At 39.2% G+C, this 17,448-nt stretch overlaps 1 protein-coding gene and 1 long non-coding RNA gene across 15 annotated transcripts in view; one reads left to right on the top strand and one right to left on the bottom strand.

The window, feature by feature from the left end:
* LOC116702546 (uncharacterized) overlaps positions 1 to 6,611 on the top strand; it is a 16,408-nt gene extending 9,797 nt beyond the window's left edge. The window contains exon 3 of the long non-coding RNA XR_004335191.1: positions 6,599 to 6,611. This is a non-coding gene — a long non-coding RNA (uncharacterized LOC116702546). The remainder of the gene's footprint in view (positions 1 to 6,598) is intronic.
* The window catches only part of celf1 (cugbp, Elav-like family member 1), an 80,239-nt gene that overhangs the window by 51,744 nt on the left and 11,047 nt on the right, over positions 1 to 17,448 (bottom strand). For 8 of the 14 annotated variants that reach the window (XM_032536792.1, XM_032536795.1, XM_032536794.1 and 5 more), the window contains exons 2-4: positions 13,642 to 13,763; positions 2,212 to 2,399; positions 1,591 to 1,673 (exon numbers count right to left, since the gene is read on the bottom strand). In XM_032536792.1, the coding sequence (XP_032392683.1) occupies positions 1,591 to 1,673; positions 2,212 to 2,399; positions 13,642 to 13,745 (375 nt within the window). In that variant the 5' untranslated portion in view covers positions 13,746 to 13,763. Of the gene's footprint in view, positions 1 to 1,590; positions 1,674 to 2,211; positions 2,400 to 9,532; positions 9,989 to 13,641; positions 13,764 to 17,448 lie in introns of those variants that run through there. The other 6 variants (XM_032536800.1, XM_032536807.1, XM_032536803.1 and 3 more) reach the window with 3 other exon arrangements.

Below are 17,448 nucleotides of genomic sequence, written 5' to 3'. Positions count from 1 at the left end.
AGTATGGATTTAAAGCCCAAAGAGGCTGAAGTTCCAGGCTAGATAGAAATACCCCTGTAGAGGCTAGGAAGATAGGGAAAAGACCGCCGTAAATGCTGGATTTAAACGAAACCGAAAGTGAGTAAATCGCTTGTATGGTTCAAAAGTTATTAAACTATGAATCAGAAGTACTTTTTTACTCGTGGGCGAGTGTCTCGGGCTCAGAGGGTTAACTGTAATATGCAATTACTTTCCACTGCACTTTAATTTGGATAGCTTCTGCCCAGACTTTATTTGTAAAAATTCTGTCTATAATAATAGCCGCCTGTATATTATGTACTAGAAGCTGCTTCTAGTACATATTCACCTGTAAACTCTGTAAACCATTAATATATTGTGTTCATTGTACATATCTGTAAAAATTCAATTTATGGTAATATCCACCTGTATATTATATTCAGGACATATCCAGCTGTAAATCTTGCTCACAATACTAGTTATCTATATATTATATTCATAGGACAAATCTATCCGTAAAAAATTCTGTTTATAATAGTATTCATTTCTATATTTATTCACTACTTATCCATGTCCTGTACTTATGGAACCATTGTATATCCTGCACTTACTGCTATTGCACTTCTGGTTAGACCCAAACTGCATTTTGTTGCCTTGTACCTGTACCTGTGTAATGACAATAAAGTTGAATCTAATCTAATCTAACTGACTTGGGCCATCAGTAGGGCTTTATAGTTTTGGTCAAAAAGAGAATGTCAACTTAATAGCCTACTATTCTTTCTTCTATTCTTTAAACCTCTTTGAAGGTGAAATGAAATTAAAAGAGCAATTAAATTATCTAGTGTATCTAGTGTGGTAGAAAAACTTCTCCTGTTCAAATGCTTAACCACTCAGTATGGGACCAACATATTTACCAAGCAAGAGTTAGGCCAGTAACCAAGTAGATAAAGAGCAACTCCTCTAACCACTGTTAACCATAACCATAATGAGAACAAAGATCATCTTGACATGTGTCAATTAGCCTAATTGCGGAGGATAATCAACCTCACCGTCCCTGAGCCTCAGTACACATGACAAGTGGCTTTGAAGAAACACATATTTGTAAAACGCAGATACTCTGCCAAAGAGCAGCATGAAACCCCCTTTAGATTTTTATTTGTTATTTGGAGGATTTCTAAACCAGAAGAAATTCTCTATCATTACACAATTGAAAAATAGCCACCGTTTGGCCGATTTGCATCAAATTTGACATGCTGAATTAGAGCTCATTCTGGATGCGCCTATTTCATCTCAAGCAATGTAGAGCTTATTTTGGTGAGATAACAAAATTAACAATGTGCATGGTGAGTATTGACAAGGTTTCAGAGAATGTTTCAATATCTTTGTCAAAAAACCATGGACAAAACAAAAAGTGGGTTTTGCACATTTTGCAAATTTGTGAAAAACAAAATTAACATTGCATATGCCAGATAATGCAGCTCCAGACAAGGAATGTGTGGAGAATGTGGTTTTAATACCAGGTTAAAACAGCGCTCATAGATTTATATCAACCAGCATGCATTGAAAGGACAGATTAAAGAGGGTACCACCTACCCCTGGCAGAATCTTCATGTTGTGCAATGCATTCTGTGCTTCCAAGGCTGATTTGCGAGTATAGTACGTTATAAAACAGCAGCCTGCCGGGGAATGAAAAAGACATCTGTGTCACACACCTGACTCAGTGGATGACCACTAGATGTGGTCTGTAAAGCTCATACATCTGCTATGTGGAGGGTATACCGGGCCAACAGTTTGGCAATACCACTAGGTTAACTATGAGGTCCTCATTAACATCAATACGTTTTAATTTAAAAAAGAGAGTATATATTTAATATTTTTCTCTTTCCTCAAAGAACAACTGAACATAAACACATCAGCCAAAACATTTTCTGAGTTGAATCCAGGGATTCTTTGTGAAAAGGCAAGAAAAGTTTGGGAAGTTGTCTTCCATTGCAAGTTTTTGACACACTGATAATGTCATGTTAGCCAAGTCCACCTAGTTTCTTTGTCGCTACCAAATAATTTTTTTAATAAAGAGAAACTTCAACCACAATTATGTACTGCAATGCAAATGTACAGGTTACATTTTCATTTAAATCTGTAGTTAGTAGTACAGATTTAAAGGAAATACTTGTGTGTGCACACACAATATTATGTTACATACTACTGGCTGACCTTTGCTCTGTGGGGGATTCTGGCTGCGGTCTCGGAGAACATTTATCTCATAGACTGCTCCATAAGGTTCAAACAGCTCACGAAGCTGCTCTTCAGACCAGGACCGTGGAATCTGTCCTACGAACATCTTAATGGCATCAACATCTGGTTGATCAGGGTGGTCCAGAGAACCATTCATCTTCTTCCCACTACAAAGGCAAATACCAGAACATTAGATGAAGCCTTAAAAAAACATCTTTATTTCCAAAAACTTTTAACACACACACATACCAATATATATATATATATATATTGGTACTGTTCAAAAGTCTTAGGCAGGTGTGAAAAATGCTGTAAATTAAGAATGCTTTAAAAAATATAAATAATTATTGTTTATTTTTATCAATTTACAAAATGCGAAGTGATCGAACAAAAGAAAAATCTAAATCACATCAATATTTGGTGTTACTACCCTACAATAATGAGTGTCTGCAGGTGGAGGTTCCTTGCAAGTTTTGGGCTGCATTTCTCCAAATGGAGTTTGAGATTTGGTCAGGATTAATGGTGTTCTCAATGCTGACAAATACAGGCAGATACTTACCCATCATGCACTACAATCAGGGAGGCGTATGATTGGCCCCAAATTTATTCTCCAGCAGGACAATGACCCCAAACATACAGCCAAGGTCATTAGGAACTGTCTTCAGTGTAAAGAAGAACAAGAAGTCCTGGAAGGGATGGCATGGCCCCCACAGAGCCCTGATCTCAACATCATGTAGTGCGTCTGGGATTACATGAAGAGACAGAAGGACTTGAGGAAGCCTACATCCACAGAAGATCTGTGGTTAGTTCTCCAAGGTGTTTGGAACAACCTACAAGCCAAGTCCTTCAAAAACTGTGTGCAAGTTTACCTGGAAGAACTGATGTTGTCTTGAAGGCAAAGGGTGGTCACACCAAATATTAGTTTGATTTAGATTCCTCTTCTGTTCATTCACTGCATTGTTAATTGATAAAAATAAACTACTGACACTTCCATTTTTGAAAGCATTCTTAGTTTACAGCATTTTTTCATACCTGCCTAAAACTTTTGCACATATACACATACAGTACTGTGTAACCGTTTTAGGCAGGTGTGGAAGCTTATGTCACTGCTGAACATCTTCTGATTTCAAAGGGAAATAAGCTTGATGTGTTTTTCATCTGCTGTACTAAGTTACCTTGGCCAACCACTGTGTTTACGATCCTTAACGTTGCCTGACTTTACAAATTGCCTGACTTTACCTATAAGAAATGATGCTGGTTTAAAGGCAAATGGTAGTAACATCAAATATTGATGTGATTTAGATTTTTCTTTTGTTAAATTGATAAAAAATAAACTATTAATATTTTTGAAAGCATTCATAGTTTACAGCATTTTTTCACAACTGCCTAAGACTTGCGCTTGCACAGATATACTCAATCCGAAGGAAATTTTAGAGACTGTATAATATATGTATATATATATATAGAGAGAGAGAGAGAGAGGATCAAAATTTCAAGAATAAAGTCAGAATTCTGAGTTTATTCTCAGAATTTTGACTCTTTTTTTTCACACTTCAAAAAAACTAACTGCAACAATTCAACAACAGTATGCTGGGTAAATTTGTCAAGTCTTGATTTTTCAGTGAACGAATGTGCAAGAGAAATATGGCGTTCAGTGCTTACACTGAAATTGACAACACATCTGACTTTATTACTTCAACTGAATCTTGAAAACTACAAGATATGAATTCAAGCAACTTTAATATACTGTTGTTGATAAAGTACAACCAATCAGAGGCCAACAATTCGATTCTGATTTGTTTCTTGAGATGCATCTCAATGAAACAATTTTTCATGTACATTTCCATGGGGGATTTAAAAAAGAAAATGCACACATAAATCTGAGTTTGTTAGATTTTGACATATATAGTTTTTATCACACACAACTTTTAATGAAATGTTTTTATTTTGTATTCATACCATGCTTAAGCCTTAAACATGTGAAAGTCAACTTCTCCCACAGTAATCTTCCATGTCAGAGGCTTAGTCATGTTTAAAGGGGGAGAATTGGCTTTTTAGAACATGAAACATGAGGTGGTCAGATGTAATGTGATAAAGTAGATGAACAGCCTTTTGTGTTTTGCCTAATTATTTTATGTATGTCTTATTAGATCATGTGTATATATATATATATATATATATATATATATATATATATATATATATATACAAAACTTCTTCTTTTTTTCCTTTTGGTCATTTTTTCCTGCACTCTTGCCTAAACTATAAGTTGTTGTCCATTATCCCATCCTCTTTCAGTCACTCTGTTTCGTGATTTTGTACAGTCTGGAGACAATAACTTTTAAATAAAAATCAACACACACACACACATTTATATATATATATATATATATTTTATATAATTGATTATTAACTTATCAGAATGGAGCTTCAAATCGTTCTAGAGAGAATAACGAATCACGTAGCATTCAATTAGAATTGGACAATCCCAAAATTGATTCAGGGCTGCTTTAATTTGTGTTTTCTATTTGTATGACTAAAAGTCTTGTATTATAGATTTAAAAATTACACTGACATTGCACATACTTTGTGTATATATGGTTAAAGGATTAAGTACACCGACTTAGGTTTTATATTGGACAACACATTTTCTGGGGCGCTTTAGTACAATACAGAAGGCTTTTCCTTTACATGTGACTCTTTACAGCCATTTGAAGGCAGCAAGGATCTGTTCCATCTGCAATCTGCATAACTGGAGTGATGTCACTGCCAAGCCACAATAACGCACGGCAGATCCAGTGGTTATATTTTGTACAACCAGCCTAAGATTGTTGTAAAGCAACTACAGAACCCCTGTGTTTATGTTTAGGCTACCCACTATAATCGACAGCAGTTTAGACAGTGTTGCATATTGGATATTGATAAACTGTGAATAAAACTAAACAACCGGGGGTGTACACCAGGGTACAAGCGGCCGAAATGGGTTTCCTCAGGAGGGTGGCTGGCGTCTCCCTTAGAGATAGGGTGAGAAGCTCAATCATCCGAGAGGAGCTCGGAGTAGAGCTGCTGCTCCTTCACGTTGAAAGGAGCCAGTTGAGGTGGTTCGGGCATCTGGTAAGGATGCCTCCTGGGCGCCTCCCTAGGGAGGTGTTCCAGGCACGTCCAGCTGGGAGGAGGCCTCGGGGAAGACCCAGGACTAGGTGGAGAGATTATATCTCCAACCTGGCCTGGGAACGCCTCGGGATCCCCCAGTCGGAGCTGGTTGATGTGGCTCGGGAAAGGGAAGTTTGGGGTCCCCAGCTGGAGCTGCTGCCCCCGCGACCCGATACCGGATAAAGCGGATGAAGATGGATGGATGGATGGAACCAGGGGTGTTTAAGGGTGGCAGTAGCTCAGTCCATAGGGAGTTGGGTTGGGAACCGGAGGGTCACTAGTTCAAGTCCCCGTATGGACCAAAAAGTACGGAGTGTGGATTGGTGGCTGGAGAGATGCCACTTCACCTCCTGGGCACTGCCAAGTGCTCTTGTGCAAGGCACCGTACCCCCCCAACCGCTCAGGGCACTGGTTTGGCTGGCAGCCTACTCACTCTGACATCTCTCCATTAGTACATGTACAGATCCTGTGTGTGTGTGTGTGTGTGTGTGTGTGTGTGTGTGTGTGTGTGTGTGTGTGTGTGTGTGTGTGTGTGTGTGTGTGTGTGTGTGTGTGTGTGTGTGTGTGTGTGTGTGTGTGTGTGTGTGTCTTTCTTAACTGTGTTAACACAACTAACAAAAAGTGTGGACACAGAGTGTAAATTGTAATTTGCCCATTGGGGATCAATAAACAGATTTAAAATAATAAATAATAAAAGTTGAGAAAAAAAGATCTGAGAAATAAAAGTACTGCCATAACGCTGGCTCTTCTGTGTCTACTCGTCACAATAAAAGCCCAGCTTAAATTCAATCAGAGAATTTTGCTAAGAGAAAACTATAAAAAATACATTTTTGCAAACATCAGACATAACAAAAGCCACTATATTGTACTAAGTTGCTGTAAACTGTAAATTCCCAACTTCTAAGCAGAAGGCAAAATACAATGTCATCTCAGAGCCTGACTGTGAGAGCGGTCTTTCTCCATCTCACTCAAACTCACCCTGGGTCTGGTTGTTTAAGTGTGCTGCTAACTTGTTACACTAATAACATTACTAAAGGCAAAATGTCACACACAGCAAATCATATCCATATTTTAACGTTAACAGTAAAGCTAAGCCTGCTTGGAAATTAACACCTCTGCTGAAGTGTTAAATTTGTTAACTATATGAGTTATATAGTTAACTTAGGCAATGCGCACGCACACACTTCTGTAACTCCACCGGCTTCCTGTACAGGCTTCTGTTTCTTAATCTTGTTTTACTCTATAGCACTTCAGGATTGATTTGTCAATGAAAAAGTCCCCTACGAATAAAATGTATCCATGCATTTAAAATGTATTTTTGTTATGGGTCAGCTGTTCATCCAGTCAGCAGAGCCCTTTTACGCTGTACCTGCTGTGCTTCCAGCTCACACCACCCAGTCTTGTCGTCCACGCTGGGATTCCTCTGTATGTGCTAGAGTGTACTCATTTCCGCCTGCTCGCCTCGTAACCCAGTCCTGCCTGGATTCTCCACTGTTGACCCGCCTTGAGTCAAAGACCAGCCCTGCAGCTACCCTGCCCTGACTCTACCGTCACTGTATATTTTATGAGTACAATCTGTTCAGTAAAGACTCCTTTAAAACCTAATTTCTAGTCACATGTGGGTTTCTCTGCGTTCTGGGTCAGAACTGAACCCTAACCATTTTCTTGTTACAAAATGTACTGATGATCTACCAATATAAATTTAAGCAACAGAGACATAACACTCTAGCTCTCTCTGTCTGACTCTGTCTTTGTGAGTCCAATGTGAGTCCATCTCTGTACTCAGTCCGGTCTGTACTCAGGGTTGATTAACACAGATTTTTCTGATTGGCTTTCATAACGAGCCGGATTGGGTAACGGATATTGGGTAACGGATGCCGCACCACCATGAGGCAAATGTCTGTGATTACTCCACAAGTTAATTGTGATCTTTTGTGGGTAAAATCTTAATCTGCACTGTTCCGTCAAGTAATTCTAGGCTATGTAGTAGGGTTGCATATATTAGTTCTAGAGAAAGCTACAAGCAGCAATCCCACAGACTAGAGATGGTCCGATACGGTTTATTTATTCCCGATACCATATCTAATACCCAAACTTGCGTATCAGCCAATAACGAGTACCGAGCCGATGCCAGTGTGTCATATATTTTATTATGTTTTAACAGCTGTATACTACTATCCCTGTATGGATGTGACATGATTTCTATCTTTGTTGTCAGTCTGCCTCCGGTTAAACTCTCAAACAATGTACGCCACAGAACTTTCTTTTATTATGCAGTTTGGCAGTCAGTTATAACAGAAAAAGAACATAAACAAACTACTTATTATTGTTAGCATTCCATTGACTGCCATTCATTTTTGCAACACTTTGACAGTGAATAACTTTACATCTGAAACATTTAAAGACTATTTGTCCATTGTTTATTTCTAAAGAAACATGACAATGTAAAAAAAGAATCCATTGCCTTGTATCTCAATTTATGGTTCCATAGAAGACGTTTTTATAAAAATAGGATAACGATTGTGTCATAAACACGCAACTTTCTGTCGCATAATAAGACAAATTATCATACAGTACAGGAGAAGCTCACAGGCAGTTTCAACTTTAGCTGTTTTAGTTTAATTACTAATGTTAACTATCATGTTAGTTTGCAGTAATTAGCCTGTGCCTACGTTATCTACTAACATATCCCTATGCTCTCCGTCTCTGCAAGATTGGGAATTATTGAGATTTCTGATTGAGATGGTCCATCTGTTAATGGGGACTTTTGGATCCAGTTCTTTAGCCCTGAAAACACCAGAATGTTCCAAATGTATTTTTTTTTCCTCAAACAATCTTTTAATTTTAACTCCACAGTGGTATCCCCACCTCAGGAACATTGTCACATGGTGAAAAACTTCCACATCCACGCCTTTGTTTTCTCAAGGCTGGACAACTGCAAAGCTCTCCTCATCTGGACTCAAAAACATACAATACATCCAAAACAGCGCTGCTAGGATCCTAATGAAGATACAAAAATACAACCATATCACACTCATCCTCCACTCACTCCACTGGCTTCCTGTCTCATACAGGACCAAGGACAAAATGTTCTTACTCACCCATCCAGTGCATCCACGGAAATGGCCCTCCCTACCTGAAAGAGCTAATTCCACCACAAACAAGAAGGGCCTAAAACCTATTTTTAAGCATGCATTCTTGCAAATCTCTTTTTTTTGGGTTTCTGTTTTTTAGTCTTGTTTTACTCTATAGCACTTCAGGATTGAGTTCTCAATCAATTGTAAAAATGTATCCATGCATTTAAAAATGTGTTTTCTTCTTACAAAATGTACTGATGATATAAGAGTATAAACTTAAGCAACAGTGACATAACACACACACACACACACGTAAATTGATTTGTCCTCAAAAAATCCTCATATCTACCAATATTATTTCTGATTTTGTCAGTCAATTTATGAACCTCCTCCCTGTTTCACCTCATTAGCTAAGTTTTCCATGTCTAGGGATGTGAAACCAAGGCAACATAAGGCCTAAAAGTCAGTTCTACCAGTGGACAAGTCAGTATGGGGATACACAATACTGACAATATAATCAGTATACACTGATGCACTGTGACATTCTTCAGGGATGACAGTTGTTGCTTTGAGAGGAAATTTGCTCAAAAGACTATTTTCGGAAAGAAAAATACTGATAATGTGGTTAGTATTACTTAAGTGGGAGAGGCATTCATTGTTAATAGTTAAGTATAATAATAATAATAATAGTTAATCATTTGAGCAGCCTACTCAGAACAGCACTCTGTGTCACTTTGATGTTTCTTGAACAGACAATATGCCAAGAATCTGAGACAGGTCTTCTAAGAAGAAGAACAGTTGATAACAATGCTCAACCTTACAGAAAACATATAGGAAGGTACCACACCACCTACACTGGAGTGCTATGTGGATAGAAATTGCCTATTATCACCCTGACAGACACAGACACACAGACACACACACAGCTACTTAGGATTATTAATAATTATATACAATATCACAACAAAGACCTTAAAACCGACCCATCCTTTCAAGTTGACACTCAGAGACACAGGACAACTTTAGAAAACATATAATACTTACAAAGATGACCAGAGCAAGTTACTTACACAGGACTAGAATTCAAAGAGCAATGGTCCACCATCATTTCAGGGAGAAAATCCAACTTAAAAGAGGCCATGATGGAGAAATGTTTTTCTTTCTTCTTCTTTGAACAGAACACGACAATAAAGCTAAATTGACACAGTGATCAGAGGCCGGTGGTAAAATCCAGATGGTACACTTGTTGGTAAGTCCCTGGCAAAGGGTAAAATAAGGCCGGCGACAGCGCGCAAAAGGAACAGAAAAACAGTGTGCCTCGACAAACCAATGCACATGGAGAAACCGCGACTGAAACACAAATACAAAAAACAAATCTAAATGAGGAACTGCCTTTGTTTGAGATGGAAGCACAAATGACAAATGGCCTTCAGGTTGGCTTTCCAGGTTCTGGGACTGGGAGTAACCACAGCATGGAGATCATGGAGAGCTGTTGGGATCACTGGGGCCAGAGAAAGTAATGGTCATTTGGGGTCCCACAATCAAAGTGCTGATGATCCATGGCCTTTGTGAACATTTCTCCTAGGCCAGCAGATCTGGCTGCAGCGTCAGATAAACATGGTGTCAGATTGATGGTGATAAGGCCCAGTGGGCAGAGGGAATGAAAGAGAGAGTGAATAGCACTCTCCAGCCAGTAGCTAATCCCTGGACTAGCCACACCAGGGGGGTAACAATTAGGTTCCGGCCTGAGGGGGGCTGTGTTTACCCTGTTGTCCAACAGGCTGCACTGGTTTGTGTGTGATTAATGTGTGTAAAAACCAAAGGGAGCATTGAACAAATGACACTGGCTTTGGTCTTTGTTCATCCCACAGTGCACACACACCTATGAAATGAGATAAACTCCAGGGATAACACTTGGACTACAGCATCTGCCAACCTGCCTTCAGGTAGTTGTTGGCAAACTACCAGCAACTACCAACATAACCCTCAACTGCTGCACAATGTTTTTGATTTCAGTTTTAGTATATCAATTTTCTTTTTGTTAAAGAGACTGGTCCTTTTGAGTTTGAGTCTAGTAACACACACAAGATTATGATATAACCAAAAAATCTTTCTAGAGGTGTTGTACTAAATCTTTTTAAAAAAATTAGGATTTCTGGATAGCTGTAAAGCAAATAACTACATTTACCCTGAATCCAACAATTTATGGATAGACCTGGTGTGCTAACCACAGCTTAACCAGCTTTACATTACCATTTTAGCACACATTATGTGATGGAACTTGGATATGACTTTTTTTGCAAACTTGTCCTGTGTTGAAAAAGTGTGAATACTTGCACACTTGAGCTAGTGAGTCCCATGAACAAGGTAACTGTCTGTGGTTAGTTCACGTCTGTAACTGCAGGACAATTGAGTGTTATTGAAACGGCTAAAGTCAGTTGAAGGCAGTGAACAACATCTCAATATGCTGACAGATTCAGTGTGTTTTTAGATAAGCTAGATCAGAGGATATAGGGTTCAAACAGATGTGTGTAAGCAGTGATGCAGTGCTGTTTTTACCCTATAGTTTTCTGTTAAATTAGCATTAAGGGAGTAAGCAAAAAATAGTGATAGGTAACTGTGATCGGATTACATTTTTCTGATAACTTCCTTAATCACATTACATTTACTACTCAAAAAATGACAGTGTTACTTGTGTTATGTTTTTTTTTGCATAACGGGAGGAGAAAAAAAAACGAATCCCTTTTTGTGCATGTTTGCATAACACAAAACAAAAATGGTAGAGCCACCACTAAAGATGTCCTGTGCCCATTATTTATGTAATCATGTGACATGTCATCATACAGTAGCTGTAGTAGGTAAAACTGTGGTCTGCCGTGTTTGTATCCTACTGAGTTTGGCAGATCAGGCGAGAGAAAATGACAGAAAGTTGGGGATCAATTTAAGCTGCAAACATGCTACTACATCATCTCAGTAGAAAACATTCAATGTACTCCTCCACGGCACAAGGTAACATAATTGTCTGCTGCTCTTGTCCACTGCGCTGTTTCACTACAGCATGCAACTCTGCAAATAGTGATGTTTTACAAACAATGTAAAACAAAAGCTGTCAGTTTGTAGTCTGTTTATTAGTTTGCTGCTAGTCTTTGAAAACTTAGCTACTTCCGGAGACAAACCAGCCCCTCCCACCAGCATGGCTACTTAATATGCACGTGAAGGACGTCACCGGACCATGCCGGTGCTGTCTGCATTCTTTATTCTTTCTCCTCACTCAGTATTAGGCTTCTGAAAATGTGGCCCCCTGAACAATGTAGTTGAATGGACCTCCTGTAAGCTTTAAACCATCACATTTACCCTCGGCTTAGTGAACAGCCCGTTTGCATATTCAGTGAAAAGAGCCAGAGGTAAGAAGGGGAAGGGGGTGAAAAATATTAACATTTGGGCCACCTTTTATTAAAGGGTCTCTATTTTCTAAAGGAAACCTGTCTTTTGTATATATAAAAAAGACAGTAGTAAAAGCAATAATAAATGTATTTACTATTTCTGTTTACTAGTTATTTTCTTACTAATTATTTCTTATCCGATTACTCGATAAAATAATCGGTAGAATACTTGATTACTAAAAGAATTGGTATGCTGCAGCCCTAGACATTACCATTTCATCATCACTAATAATATGTGGTTGATCAGTAGTCTTATAATACTAATAATGTTTATAATTATTTATCTATTTGTGAGCTATTTGTAACACCAGAGAGCAAAATATACATTTAAATTAAAAGTGCTGCAAAACTGCATAACTGACTGACAGCAGCAGTCACCAGAATTTGACTTCCTGATGATGCAGGATGACAGTCACTGAAACTGTCCAATCAGTGTAAGACTGTATAACTTTGTTTACTCCTCTTGGTTTGTCAGTGTAAACATGAAACGGACCAGAACTAAAACACACCTAATATATAATTTTTAACCATGGCCTGGACCAAATGAATTAAACAGGTTTAAAAGCAACCTAAGCTCAAAAGAAACTATTAATATAAAAAAGAAAATACGCCAAACTGCATAATTAAGAAAAATAGCAAAGAGTTAAAGGTTGTGCAAGCAATGGGAGGAGTTCTAGAAAAGGTGTCCATAAAGTAAGTATATATACACAAATCTGGACACTTTCAAGGACTTCAACTGGTAATTTCTGTCTACTTCAAGTCACACAAGCTATTCAAAGAATAACACTTAAATATGGCACCATGAGGTTCAAAAATAGAAAAGATAAATACCTTTGTAACATTTATCTTTATCTTGCACTGCCCAACAGATTAGGTGACAACTTCTGAAGTTAAGGATTCACAAGGAAGAATGTCTAAATCATTGATTCACAATGTTTTTGTCTGAGATTTCACCACAGCTTTGTCAGACAAACTAACATATGTGTTTAAAATGTAAAACACAAGCAAAAATTGTATAACATTTTCGTTATACAATGGAACTGTCAATATTTGGGTTGGTTTAGTTCTATTACTACTTGGAGTGAAGATAAATGTTTCAGTTGCTTATTCAATACTTTGCTACCTATTTCTACCATTTATTTATTACTTTTAGCTACCTGTTTAAACTTCTGTTCCGGCTGATATATTTTTTAATCAAATCATTTTTTTTAACAAATTGAGCTGCTCTACAATCTTTACAAGTACCCCCTGGCAATAGCAGAAGTACAAGTACCCCTGGCTGGGAATTATTGGTGTAAATATTAAACCTAATGTTGGAAAGATCACGGGTAAAAGTATGTTCTGCTGATCTAACAGAGCTATGACTCTGATGAAACGTGTTAACTCTTTAGGCAAATTGTGTAATACAACTACAAGCTTGTGCTATGTGTGTCCTATACCCGAGAATTCCCAGATATATTACAAACTATTGTACTTAGTAAGCCAGGCTTAGAGGATGTTTAGTTATTGTGGTTTTCAAGCAATCACTACATTACCTTACATTTCTAATATAGTTGATGAGTTGTATCTAGAGTCTAGGTCATCGTGACATGTTTTGAAACCATGGAGCTATGCTAACAACAGGTAGTAACTACGATAGATTAATTGACTGTGTGAGACAGAAATATGGCTGCATGGTATTGACAGATAATCTATAAACCCCGGTTGTCCCCCAAACTGCTATTAAAGCTTCTTACCCCCCGAGTGCCAAGTTGGAGACTTCGGAAGAAGGAAGGGGGAGCGTGGGCTGTCCAGTCTGCTCTGGAGACACATACAGGGTTTCAGGGTCCAGGCTATCCATCAGGGCCTTGAAATACAACTAGTAACATACAAAAACACAGGACACACAACACACCAGAACCAGACACACAAAAACAATTACAAATAAATACACAACAAAAATACACACAACAAATATTTACACAAGTAACACATAACACATGAATAAAGCTAAAGTGGAACACAGACAGGTTAAAAAACAGGAACTATCTAACTATTACAAGACTAATGAAGAACTACCGCTAAGATCATGGGCCCATATCACAACAGAGTTGAACTTATAGGGTCTTCCCATGCCAAGCAAAGCCAGGATCACATGTGTTTTCATTAATTCCTCACAGGAGGAAGGAGCTGATCTGATGTAAGGCCAAACATAACCAACCCATGATGGTCCCGCCTTCATAGGCTGTGTTATGCTTGTGCTGGGGATTACAGAGAAAGTTCTGTTTTACGTAAACGGACTGTGTTTTTACGTAAACTGACTATATTGCGTTCTTCTAGTCTACAACAAAATAACGACTACTCAAAGTAATTTACACATTGGTGACTGATTTTAGTTTAACTACTATGTTCTTGTTCGCACTTTCAGATATAAGCTTTTTGTTTACTGATTGCTTTCAGATGTCTCAGAAATGTGTAGTAAATGCGGTATATAAAATGCTGATATAAACGTTTTCTCCTGCTGTTGCCTCACATTAAAAGCTTTCAACTGGCAACCAGTGGGAGGTGTAAATTGTGAAGTTACAGGAAATGCAACGTGTTTATCATATTCCCCTTTTGGCTTTGTCTTGGAAGTAAAGTGAATCGCTCCTCAACAACATGATTGGCAGTTTGATCATATCCTCCGGTCACGTGTCAAAGTGTTGTTGAGCAAGATACTAAACCCTGAGTTGCTTCCCGGACGTTAAATAGAGCTGTCGTCACAGGTTGATACACATTTTGAAAAGATTCAATTTTAGATTTTTTGTTATGCTAGGTAATCACAGGCATCTCAGTAGCAGCAAAGTGGAGCAGTTCAATTCATTCAATTCAGTATAAAAAGCCGAAAGAGCGTAGTCCTCTGACAGTGAGTGCCCGGTGGAGTTGCAAATGGAAAAAAGTTGCCTGAAAAAAACCCAGGTTTGGAACGTAAACATATGACAATATTTTTTGTTTCTTGCTTTCCTCTCATGTTCGAGACACAGGTCTGCAGCCTGCAGTTCAGTGTGGCTGCTGGCTTGCGCAAATCTTTTTTTTCTCTGTCTTTTTAAAAATAAGTCGGGAAGCCAACAGCAAAGCCTAACTTTACATTTAATTAAATAAAATAAAGAGAAATGTTCCTCCCTCATCCTCAAAATTGTCATACATCTTTACTAGAGTAGCCCTACTTCCTTGTTTACTGCTGCAATGAATGAAATGGAAAAGAGCAACTGTCTCCAATAAATCATTTGTTGAGTGTGATGTGAAGGTAGTTTATTTGTGCTTCAGAACGTAATCACTATGAAACAATCATAAAGTAAGCTTTATTTCTCTCTCTCTACTGTACAATGACAAAGTCCTGTAGCTACAAAACATTAGTTCTGGTGGTGTACAGCTGAACTTGAGTATGTGACAACTTAGCTGTTACTTGAATATGACGTGTAAACTGCCCCACCTATTTCGATGAATGAAATGCAGAGGAGGAGAAAATAGAATCTTTCACCACAAAATCATCTGTTACGTGTTCTTTAAAACGTAATCACTGTGAAAATTGACCGTAACTTAGGCTGAGCAGTGTACCATGCTTTAAGGAAAAAAATGGTAAAGTCTCTGTTTGCACTTGATTATTGAGAAAGTATGACTTTGATTATAGTTTATGCTTAAAAAATAAGACTAAAAATAAGAGGAGCCAGGGCTGCGCGCCTCGGGGTTACTGGCGGATGCCGCTCCTTGTGACCCTACATTTGGGGGACTCAAACACTGCAAATCATCACCACTGAAAAGGGAACTTCCTGCTGAGTTCAATTATACCTCACACAAGACTATAGGCTCGTTCGAGATGAACTGCGCCTCGCCTGTAAAGTGGACGAGAGCAGGCGGTAGCAGCGGGGGGCGGTGACAAAAAGCTGCGGTAAAGTCGGACAGTTTCCAGCCGATTCCAGCCGCCTTCAGGCTGGACAGGAAGTGATGAAAACACTGTGGTGCGATTCCGATTTAATAAAATATAATCAGACCCTCATACCAGCTGGTACACAGTCTCCAGTTGTTTTAGTTATGACAGAGTAGCTGGCAAAGTGCTCTACATGCGACCTGTTGCTGATTTCATGAACAACAGACTGGAGATGATCCGTGACTAACGGATTTATTCTCTTTGACTTCTAACTTAACTATCAGCCACACAACATGTGTTCTGGACAGAATAAGTCTTAAATCAGACAAATAGCAATTAAAATCGCTCCGTTCAAAAACAATAAAAGTTTATAAAACGTCATCATGTTGTAAACCAATCAGTTGTTAAATCAGCTGAGAAGCCGGCTTTCCCGCATGCTCTGGGTCCGCCTGGGTCCGCCTGGCTCTTGCAGTCGGTGAAAAGCAACTGCGCCGCCTGCGTCTCAGAAGCGGCCGCCTTGCTCTCGTGAGATTTCCGTTGCCCATGTGCATGACGTCAGAGCAAGTCGGGATCAAGTCGGACAACAATCTAACCCATGCAACGGGCGCCGATCGCCGTGATCATTCTGCGCAGACCTGGCTCATCTCGACGAGCCTTATGTCATACATTTATGCTGTGAAAGGGGGCGTGGCCAAAGCATTGGGGCAAACTTTTACCAATAAAAAAGGAAGTCTCTGTTCATTAATACCTCACAGACTTCCTTAAACGGGTCACCAGTTATGAAAGGGGCTATGCTTAAGCATAGGGGGGCAGACCAAACCATCAGTAATGAAGAAGGAACTCTCTGCTGAGTTGACCGACACATCACACAAGACTCTTCCCTGACCTTCAGCACTAATGTCCAAAATCTAAGAGTTATTTTTGGAGAGTTACTTGTGGTTCCTAGAGTCTCTAAAAGAAGAATGGGAGCAAGAGCCTTCAGCTATCAGGCTCCTTTACTATGGAATCAGCTTCCATAGGGTTCGGGGGGGTAGACACCATCACCACATTTAACAGTTAACTTAAAACTCTTCTCTTTGATAATGCTTATAGTTAGGGAGTGATGAGTCGCAGCGTCCACCTATACCTGTGGGAGAGGGTGTATAGCCGCAGATTTGGCATCCCTTCTCTTCTCTGCTTATCTTTATAGTCGTCAGATTCATCTACCATATAATCAATAATATAATAAAACTAGAGAGAGGCAGGAGAGTACAACACAACAAGCCACCTCTTTTTACCCTGTCTCTCTTAGTTATGCTGTAATAGTCCGAGATTGCCGGAGGACTTCCTTTGACACACTGAGCTCCTCTCTCCTTTTTTTTTCCCTTTGTGTGCATCCATGTCCCAGAAATGCCTGTTACTAACCTAACTCTTGAGAATCATTCCCCGGAGTCCTTGTGTTCTTTTCCCCCAGCATGTTTCCTTGGATCAGGGAGGCTCCAAGATCCTGTTTGCAGCTGTTGCTGTGGCCCTGCTACACGTCCTGCGATGCCCTGTTACATCCTTCTAAGCTCTGTGGTGCCCTATACATCCTGCTACGCCCTGCGGTGCCACGCTACATCCTGCTATGCTCTGCGGTGCCCTGATACGCTCTGCCTTGTAATGCCGTGCTGTGCCC

The sequence above is a fragment of the Etheostoma spectabile genome, chromosome 15 (assembly GCF_008692095.1).
Source record: "Etheostoma spectabile isolate EspeVRDwgs_2016 chromosome 15, UIUC_Espe_1.0, whole genome shotgun sequence".
Classification (NCBI taxonomy): Eukaryota; Metazoa; Chordata; class Actinopteri; order Perciformes; family Percidae; genus Etheostoma; species Etheostoma spectabile.
This window is presented reverse-complemented; position numbering and strand designations above follow the sequence as displayed.